General features: G+C 33.5%; 1 protein-coding gene across 1 annotated transcript; it reads right to left on the bottom strand.

The window, feature by feature from the left end:
- Positions 1-6,918: 6,918 nt before the first annotated feature.
- Positions 6,919-9,636, bottom strand: LOC115444079 (venom allergen 5). Its single transcript, XM_030169718.2, has 5 exons — positions 9,357-9,636; positions 8,614-8,735; positions 7,997-8,257; positions 7,689-7,884; positions 6,919-7,516 (listed from the first exon to the last, which is right to left on the bottom strand). The coding sequence occupies exons 1-5, from the start codon at positions 9,433-9,435 to the stop codon at positions 7,239-7,241; spliced, it is 936 nt and encodes a 311-aa protein (XP_030025578.2). The 5' UTR covers positions 9,436-9,636; the 3' UTR covers positions 6,919-7,238.
- Positions 9,637-11,306: the final 1,670 nt, after the last annotated feature.

The following is an 11,306-nucleotide window of genomic DNA, read 5'->3' as shown; positions in this document are numbered from 1 at the left end:
ATTTGAAGACTTATATTTATTGTCAGTATTTGTGAGAGCGGTGTTATTAAATTTGTTTATTTTCGGTTATCCTTAATTTTTATTCCGATCGTTATAGAATAGGTCAATATTTCGTTTCATCTTTTAATAATACTTGATCCTAAAAACATGGCAAGTTAAGTCGGAAGTTGTTCTTTTATTACTGTATGCGTCATTTTATTTAGGGCTGATTTTTTAATCGTCCACTATAAAAGTGAAACAAATTGTCAACTTCCTACTAATATTATACATGCTAAAGTTTGTGAGGATGGATATATGTTTGTTCCTCTTTCATGAAAAAGCTACTGAACGGATTTGGATGAAACATTACAGTAATATTGGTTATATAGATATCAAAATAACACAAAGGATATAATTTGTAATGATTTTGTATAATTTGGTCATAATATAACGATACATATCAAAAAGTCAATGAGCCCTAAACGTTTGAAATAACGTTTTGAGATTAATTAATAACACCTATTATATATTTTTTCATGTAATAACAGAAATTTGTTGGATTTTATCTATGTTTGATAAAAATCATGCGCGGACACTATTCATACATTGCTGGTTTTATTTTCATTTTGCGGTTTGGTTCGTATCGTTCGAAATTGTTGAATACTCGTATCGAATTGGAAAATCGCTATTCATAGATTTCGCTATGTACCAATGCTCTATTGTGTATCTTCGTTACACTTCAATTTGAAGCTGGCATAAAACAATCAGGTAATACTACGGAATACTATCATCTACCTACTACTTATACCTCGCCTCTTTGGGTATACTTATTAGATAGAACTAGAAACAAATACGTTTAAATTAAATATATAGTTATGCTATTCATACTTGGCTTCCTGTAATATGTGGCTTAATAAAGTAGCAAATCAACTGTTGATTAATTTCGAAATCAATTGAAGCAAACGTCAGTTTCATGTAACTGATATGCAGAAATATTCACGGATGATTGCTGCCACTTTGTGTCATGTGTTTCGTGCTACAAGTTGACAACATCGCGGGACATCTTACAGCTTATAACAAATGTAGCTGATTTAAACTTCAAGAGTCAATTATTTGAATACATTAGAAGGGTATAACTGTTATTTAAGCCATTTTCATTCTAACGAATTCACTTTACTTATTGACAAACTGTGTTTTGTGTTAATTTCGGATACGGTTTGACTTTTTCACGCTTTAGCGTCAAACCGTTTAATATCCTTTAGGATATTCAATAAACTTGATGAAAATTACAATTTTAAACCCTTTTTACCAATTATGTAAACGAATATCTGCTCGAGTTAGTCTTTCATACTTCGGGAAATATTTTATCTATTTTATGATATCCTTCTGAAGGTTATGTAAGTGCGTTTACTTAAGTGTTTAATTGGCGAGATGTTGTAAATAAAGTTTCCTTTTTTATGAAGTCTTGTGAAATTAATTTGTAAGATATTTAAATATACGAACATAATATTGTTTCATTTTGTGTTGTGCAAGTACATATCTGCTACGGATAAACTAGAAAAAGAAAAGTTTTCAAAGCTAAAAGTGCCTATCATTGATTCATAACTACGTCTTTCTACCAATCATTTATCATAGAAAAAGCTATTTCGAAAGAAAACTACTTACCGGATTTTATGCGGTTTTTTATATTTTAATAATTTCCTGATGTTTCGAAGACTGTAGTCTTCATGGGAACGGGGCGGGCTGATCTGCAGATTGTCTGAAAAGTCAACAGGACAATATCTCTACACTTTATTATTTTTTTAATTAGAACTCATGACGGTCCAGTCTATGCAGAATGAGCTAACAGTATCTTTAAGTCCAGTAACCGTTCTTTTGGGAACACCACAAATAAAGACTGTGCGTTCCATCCCCCCGACAGGTATACATCATGAGAAAATTGTAAGATAGCGGTGCCTATAGAGATAGAAAGTAAGTAAATAATATATACTACAAAAAATGACACAATGAATTATAGTCTATTTATCGCTTTCTAAAGAAAGGTAAATTTCATAATAAATACTTATTCTCGTCTCTTACTCTACATTGAAGATTCTAGAGTGTGACTCTACCATTTAACTTAGTTGAGATTAATACATTTTAAAGTAAAGTGACATCTATGTTATTCTTTACGAATTATTTTAGTATGATGTTACGTCGCTTACTTGACACTGAAAATTAATAATGTCAACGATGCTTTGATTTCTTTAATCACAGACAGATGGCGCTATATTAAACGCGAATAGAATGATTTATTATTATTTTTGTTATTGTAATTTATCGGTAGAAAATTATTTGTATTTTAGTATTTTTTATTGTTTGCCGCTAATTTTATTATTCCAAAAATAATTCAAATTTACAAATTTATATTCCTCTAATATTTGTTGTCATCTTGAGAACCACAGTTATATCTTATTTTAGTTTCATATGCTTGTTCTTGTTCTGAGGGTATATAGGTGTATTGATCATTGTTGAAGTGAAAGTAGGTTTATATCGTGGATAAATAATTTCCAATCTTATTTGATTTTTTGAGTGACATAGGTGCCCACAGATGGCGGTGTTAACGACAATAATTGTTTTCGTTGATAGTAAAATATTTTCGCTAAAGAAATATTTACAAATCTATGCACTGATAATATGTTTCATGTAACGATTCGTTTCCGATTTTTTAAATACAGCAATTTTGAATAATCAGTAGAGAGCGACATGTGCCGTATTGCCGCTAAATTGACTACCAAAATATTTATTCTCTTCCCTTAAATATTTAATATATTGTTGCATTATTGGTTTTAATGATATCGATATTTATTATTATAGTTATTATTATTTATGTCTACTTTTGATAGATTTTTTTTTAATATTTCCTTCCATTTTTAGACTGTATTAATATTTCCTGTTTCCTTAATTTTTCCTACCTTTCAGATGTTGAATAAAAAATGCAAAATAATGGATCCCTTATAGAAAGCTATAAGCATAGGTACTAATAAGCTACGATATGCCATGTATGGAATTTCGAATGTTTTAGCTTGAGATATTAATTTAATAGATTTTTTCACGCAATCGATTGCCGAGAATTAATTTTAATCTTTTTCGTATAATATGAAAACTCTTTAATCAGAAATAATTATAATTATTATTATTCTTGAAAATTTATTTGCAACCGGATTACTTGAATGTTAGATCGCATTGAAACTTTAAAGTAAAAGTTTGTTATCCAAATTCATTATGTTTGCTAATGTTATGTTTGTGTGATCCGCACATTATTCGTTCGATGGCCACTACACGGCATGCATGTAGAACTTGTTAAACATATTATCACTTGTGTGTCAGTTTAATTTTTTATGTGTAGAGGCCATTTTCATAAAATTATCGAGTCGAGCACCATTTCGCTGTTGCTATCTCGATAATAATCAGGCAAACATTCGAACCGACGTGTTAAGTGTACTTACTTATGCTATAATAGGTATTTATGTCTAGAAATGATATAACCATTTAGAATTGATGACGTTTATAGACACGTCATGATCAAGATGGAAACTTAGGGCCAATGTTAGACATAAATACTATTTTTGTTATTATAAATTAACACGTAGACCCAAATACTTAATTTAGGTGTTCGTATGACGTGTTTAGTTAACATATCAATCGATATTTTCTTCCGTTGATATAGATGTACAAAGCAATTTGTATGGAAGGTTCTCAATAGACAACTTGTCAAAGTCGTGCTGGCGTGTAAAAAAGGGACCGTGGCTGTTAAAAGGCAATATATCATAATTTAACTATTTGGGATTAAAACGAAAATGCTTTATAGGTAATTTTAAATGTGGTTAAGTGATAGGTATTAAAACGAAAAAACTTATGTGAAATTAATTTATTGCATATTAAGTAGAAGTATTTACTTTTTCCGTTTTTCATTAACGGCAATAAAACTGTTACTCTATTTTTTCAACTTGTCAAATAACTTATATTTTTGTTATAAATGGGCACACTGCAAGAGGTTTTTTGGATTTTTTTAAATAATATAATTGATTCGAGAAGTCAATATCGTGTTAACATCATAATCAGTGTCGGATTTATATTGCCGCCCCATGGAGGTAGGTTTATGTATGTATATATGTAGGTTTCTAAAATACTTAATAATTTTCCATTTGTTTGTATTACGGAAGGCACTAAAGTTAAATAAACGAATGATTAATTAAATCGAGTGAGCGTCCTTTCCAATCTGCCGCCCCTAAAAGGCTGCCGGCCATAGGTCGCGGCCTATATGGCCTATTTACAAATCCAGGACTGATCATAAACGCTATTACTAGAGTCGCGGTTGCCACTGGTAGCAAATCACCTGGGCTGAGTGGTCAGATTGAGGTTGTAAGTAGGTATTTAGAAAATATTTGGAAAAGGTATAAATTAACTCGTTGCTAAATATTTTATTAAATTTACAATCATTAGTGTAAGTGTATATGCGTATCATAAACATAGTAAAATTGTACTATCAATTAGCACTATCCTAAAGGGCAGATAGAGAAACTTTACACAGGTGTTAGGTTTTATGTTTGTATAATGTTGTAGCGTATACATAATTATATTCTTTTTTCTATACGAGGGAAGTGTAAATCGGAAAATGTTGATTTTGACACGTTCAATATTTACGTTTCGTTTTACGTAAGTGTCCCCGACCGCTTAGCGATGTCCTGAGGTCAAGGACACTGAGCCAGAGGCACTGAAATATGTAGTGGATATGGATATTAACATTTGTTACATTCACTCTCGATAAATTTAAGTTTCTGTGCCAAATTATACAGCGATGAAAAATAACTGTGACCAGTGGCACTAAACAAAGCGAGGCCCTAGGCGGAGCAAAAAAAATCCCCGGTTTTAAACGTTTCGCCGGTACGACAGTAAAAAATAGTCCTTCAAGACACCGCACGAAGCTGCTGTAGAACGACCTGAAGGAACTGGAACTGAAGGATTCAAGCAGTGGTCCAGTTCGCTTTTCCCTAAGGCTGCCTCTGATTGTAGCTACGGGTATGTCGGATATATCTACATATTTCAATATTTTGTCCACTGCATAGATGTCATCTCATACCATGGTGGAAAATCTGCCTTGATAGTCATCTTACCTGCAGTATTGAGTCTACCCGTATAAAATAATCATCGCTCTGAGGTCTCCGGTTTCGAATTTCCGGTCAGGTAAAATTATACTAGGTTTTTCTCCTGGAATATGTGGCCAATAGGTTGTGATAGTTGCGATAGGTTTGCCCCCTATCACATCATGGGATAGAACACACACACGCGAAAAGTGGATGTGATAGTTGTAATACACTTCTTCGGGGACAAATGTGTCATGAGTGTTTGTTTTTTGTGTAAATACGCTATAATTATTGTATAAAACGATTTACTTAATTATTGAATAGCTAATTTAGATGAGTTGCAACTTGCATTACAAAGTCAGTTGGTGCACATTAAGTTGTAATCATTTTCGCGTCGGATGAGCGACGCTAAGTCCCTTGTCGGTCCTAAATAAACATTGTGTTTGGACTATATTGCAACTATATTCGTCATTCCGTGACTCTCTTACTATAAAGTGCAATTTTTCCACTTTGCTGTATAAGTAGAAAAAATCCTTTCGGCTTTTAAATGTTTGAATCATAGAAACAGTTACATATCCGTCAGTGGGTTGTCCTCAGCATGGTCACTTAATTTTTCATGTGTTACGAGCGCATAAAGCGCTCATCCAAAAGTCCCGTGTGTTTGTATAAGACGACCCTTGATAGAATAACTACGTACTTAAAAAAAAATGCATATGCTCTAGTTCCCTTAATAATAAATTTGAAAAATATAGGGACTTAAAAGTATATATTATCGTTAGCAATATGACGTGTCAAAAATATCTTACATGAAATACAGCATGCTAAATTGATTTCTCTAGACAAGATGTTAAGTGTTGTGCGGTTGCAGAAAAATGAGGAAACAACAAATAAACGTAGTTCAACATAAAATTTATTGAATGACGCACAGAAACAATGTATTCTCAAATTATCACATTGTTTATCTTATTATGTAAAATTTGTGACAGCATTCGTCACACTGATTTAAACATTATTGTTCTTCGAGGGATTACTGATCATATATTAAGTACATACGCACGATATACTTGTACTATTTTTGCAATTTGATGAACGTAGCTGCATATTCCAATAGTCGCTATTGAAATTGTTATGTGTCAAGATAAATGTATGTTATTGTCTCACAACGAATTGTGGAAACACGAGAGGTTTGCGTGTTGGTATCTATTGTATGCGACTTTCCATTGCCGAGATAACTCCGTTACTCGAGTGGTCTCTAATTATGATGTATTGCTTTAATTAAACTGCTAAACTATTGCAAATAACAAATAGGTAGAATTTTATATCGGATTTTAAACTAATAAATCAATTAAGTCAATGACGAATACCGTTACGAATTGTTAATTTTAGAACGCGAACATTTATTTTATTTGTCTCTTCTACAAATAAATGCCTAATGTTTAGTCAAGTTTTACTTATATTTTCTCGAACACCGCTCGTAATTGCAAAAAGTCGTAAACTGTCTTTTTGATTGTGGACATTTGGACACTCGGGGTATTTTCTTCGTATTTATTGTTCTTTGACCTTTCCTTGATCATTATTCCGCATGCATTCAACCTATATTACCCTATTAGAGTTCATTAGGATTGTTTTATACGTTTTTGTAAAGAATATTTTAAAGTCGTATTTTATATGTGCCTATATTTATAAAATTATCTTTGTATGTTATCTCTGTCTGCACTTGTTTATACGACGGTGATATATTCAACTGTAATGCATTCTTATAACGCTGATACGAACCAGGTATAGCGATTATTGGAAGATAAAAACAAAAGTATAATGTATAGGATATTATTTATTTTAATCATAAATACAACTACATCTAAATAACAACTCTCACACACTCTTGGCTAATACTAGAAGGCCATTCCCGACAGCAATGTAATTTTAACACAATATCACTGAGACCTTCAAAATGATGGAAATTGTTATAATAATGTTAGGCCTAACTTCCTTGTAAAACCAAGGAATAACAATACTATCTACAAAGTTCCGAAAACCCGAGTACAGCGTTTCCGAATCATCAGTCGAGTAACACAACTGTCACAATATAATTTATAAAATACTGTTAAGAAATAATGGATCCGCTGTAGGAATTTATACGAACACTGTTCCGATTCTGACTTGGGATTTTGGTTTCGTGAACAAGTTCGAGGCGGTTTTAAAGATGCTAAGGAGAGGCCTGAACGTGGAAGTTTCCTGGTAGAAGGTGGTTGGTTGTTGGTATTGGTACTGATACTGGTTGTTGAACTGGTTGTAGAATTGGTTGCTGTACTGGTAGTTGAAACCTTGTGTATCGCCGGTGCTGTCAGGGATGACGTTCGAGATGTAGTTGTTGGTGTTCTCCTGGTACGACGAGGTCGTGAAACTGGCCGCTGTAAATAAAAGTATTCATTAATAAAAGAAAACATGTTTTTTCAAACACATTACATTTATTGAGAGAGCTTATTCATTGTATTCTGAGAGTAAATACAATCTATTTATTTAACTTATCAACTAATTTTATTGTACGTACTGGAGAGATCAGCATGTAAATTCAGTACGTACCGCAAAGACCGGAGTATTTTCTTGACTCAATGAGCCCGTAGCTGCTGCAAGAGGGATGACCTTTCTCATACGGGTTGGATCCAATTACGTTGCCGCCGGGACCATAGTTACACACGTAGAGTTTGGTGTAGCCGCGAGTGGGGTCGTAGTAGAAGGTAAATCCACAGCCTACGTGAGATGTCTCACCCCAAACCAACTACAAAAAAGAAACAACTATAATGAGTAAGTGAAACAAATAACATTTCAAATATTAATTATTTTGCTGTCAGAACATAATTATTGAACAGTGTAGACTTAATGATTCTTACCTGAGAGTAGTGGCCTGTTCCGTGTCCACCACTGATGGGCTTGAAGCCGTATATGCGAACTTCGTCGAACCACGCATTGATCTGTTTCTGGAAGTCAGGCTCGGAGTCAGAGGGTGCGGTTGGGGGGCGAGTTGTCCAGGTGGCTGCGAGGTTCTGGCCCACAGGAAACCGGCCCACGTCTCGCTGGGCGGCGCGGTCATGCGCGGTTATACATTGGTCGGACCAACGTTGTGCGGTCGCCGCTAGCTCGTCATCCCAAGTCTGTGAAATATTTGAATTGTCAAGCACATTCTTACATTCCTATAGCCTATTTGTATAATTTGGCAGAAATCCAGTTACGGCATCGCAGGTAGGCGCCGGACATTGAACTTTCTAAGGCCGACTTAATGTGAGTATTCTTTAAATGTTTAAGCAAATTATTTAACATTGCTATAAAATGATGTTTCAATATCATGTTATATGAATATTAATTCATTTAATACACGTGTTTTGTCGTTTAATTTTATTGATCAATTTACTGAGAAAGAAAGGAGCTGCAAATAAAATTTGACACTCATCTTTTGTAATTATTTAACTTATCTCGATAAACTATTAAAATAATTCCATAAGTTACATACCATTTCCATCATATTAGCCGCTGGAGGTTGACTGGAGACTTGTCCCAGAGCAACAGATTGTCGGAGGCGATTGTGCGCGTCTACGATAGCTTGTTTCTCGTACGCCGTCAAGCCACCAGACTCTATAAATAACACAAAAAACCCACTCTAATATAATTCAATTTAAACCTCATCCATGAACTCTACTAGAATAAATTTACTTATCAAATTACTATTGTTAATTCGTGATATAGTCCGATCAGAAGTGTCAAGGTGAAATTAACATAAGTGTGATTTCATAATCCATCAGATATATTCGATTCAGGTGTTTGCGTGCTAACTAAATGAAAAACAAGTGTAAATGACAATAAAATTTTACGACGTCCACCCAGACGGGTATGTAAATACGATAATCATTTGATGAAACTGGTTTGCAAAATGTAGACTGGGTGGCGGCGGACATTATTTATGGATTACAGGATTTGTTTATGCTAATTTCTCTGTAAATTTTATTGAAACTTTTTCACAGCTTTTTATAGACTTATCTGGCATTATATGCTAAGGATGAAGCGATTTAAACATTATAAGAACCTGAATATTATTTTTTCCGTCGAAAATGAAAAAAGGAAAATCGATAGAAATATTGTAATTCAGTGCTTATGAAGAGCTTATGTTTGGTAAAGTATTTTATCGTAATATAATTTATTATACTCTGAAATCTCTACGGAAAATAAATAAAATGCAATGTAAAAATAATAACTTACTTATCAATTGTTTTCCAGCACCACAGCCTTCTGTTGCTGCGAGAAGCCCTCCCAGAAGAAACAACACTAAGGACATCATCTTGATTTTTGTAGTTAGTTCACAAAACACTTTGAAACTAAAATTAAATACACGTATAAGTTGAGATTCGCAACTAAAGTTAGATCTGTTCACTTCTAATTTACGAAACGTCGAACTTGATAGAATGTTATTATATTCCCGGTGATCCGCTGCACTACGTGCGGCGCGCTCCCCAGGCGTTAGCAATCTGTGCGGCGAGCCGGCCACGCGAACGCTTATGTACTCGACACCTCGTTACCATGGAGACGGAGCGACGCCGGCCGCCCGCTGCGCCTGCGCCTCGGCCGCCTTGCCCGCCCTGTCCGTCATCATCCCCTAAATTACAAATTAAATTGATAAATCCAATTAAGCCGTTTCGAGACTTCCATTTTACAGAAATTTTAAATATTCGTTAATTAATTAATAAGTACAAGCCGTCTATACATAGGTCGTGTAGTATCTTCAGTTACGAAATCAAGAAAGGTTATAGGAACATCGTACGGCTACTTTTTATCTGCGGTAATAATTTAAAACTCATTATGCTGCACACGGTGGTTGCCAATGTAATCGAGTTCTTGTGATGTGTCCGAGCTGAACGTGGAAATATGTTGACAGATATTGGACGAAGCGGAAGTGGTCTTTAAACAAAATTATAGGTAGCTAAAAACAAGGAAAGAATAATGTATAATCACCCTTTGCGTTAAGGGCTAGCTGCAGCGAACTGGTCTCCGGAAATATATAATATCATATTGTACATGTTACGCAAACAGAGAGAATAAAGTACATATTTACTTTTTTTTGATAATCCATTAATAGAGATGACACAATACCATTTTAGATAATTATAAAATCATATTATGTAGTTAATAAGGTGATTCACGTAGCACATTTTTCAATTCATTTAAATTTTTGATTACAATTTATTACACTATTCGCAACGTCTCATTTGATGATAAATGTGTCGATAGATAATTTTATTATGACGAAAGTGATAAATATTGTCGCACTTTATTAAGCTTCCGTAATTATGGAAATTATAGACTGTAATTTTTTATACATTTAATTCTTGATAAGGTTTTACGTAAATCATTATCTGTAAAACATTAGACGGGAATATAATCTGTAATACATTAGATGAGGTATAATGCAATTTGTCGTATCTATTCGACGTTGATATTGGATATTATGATTAAGAAAATGTACAATTTCCAAGAAGTCGCAACAGAAAGTCGTTAATATGGACAAATATTGATCAAAAACTTTTAGGTGACAACCTGTCTGTTACCAACCAATCCGGTTTACCACCTGAGGTGAATATCTGTATGTTCTTCATTTTGCATATTAATGTCTATTATTTTATTGACTTTTTATTTTACGTGACGGCACTCAGGCTAGCAATCATTATATTTTTAATTAAACGTTCGATCTAATCAAGTGGCTCTTCTCATTGTATATTATTTAATGTTCTTATTGTCACTTCGACATTTAACTTGACTTTGACACTGAATACAATGGCAAAATGACTTCGGAAGTCAACTACACGAGTGTGAATATTAATATTGTGTGCATCTTTATAGTTACCGTATCTCGTTATGAAGTCTTATCTATTTTATGCCTTGGTAAAGCGTAATACAGCTAAGACTTATATTAATATGCTATCATAGGTTACTACTACCTACAGTACCCCTATATCTAACACATACTATGGAAAAAAATTAGGGGTGTTTTTTTATCGCAACCGTAGTTTTTTAATTTCGTGTTGTATTTTCGTAGTAGGTTTTGAACTCAAGGTAAACAAATTTTACAAGTAATTATTTTTGTTAGGTTCTGCAGATTTATTTGAATAAACATAAAAATAATATCAGTTTTCTAAAAAGGTTGATATTTAACAT

This window comes from Manduca sexta, chromosome 20 (genome assembly GCF_014839805.1).
Source record: "Manduca sexta isolate Smith_Timp_Sample1 chromosome 20, JHU_Msex_v1.0, whole genome shotgun sequence".
Classification (NCBI taxonomy): domain Eukaryota; kingdom Metazoa; phylum Arthropoda; class Insecta; order Lepidoptera; family Sphingidae; genus Manduca; species Manduca sexta.
This window is presented reverse-complemented; position numbering and strand designations above follow the sequence as displayed.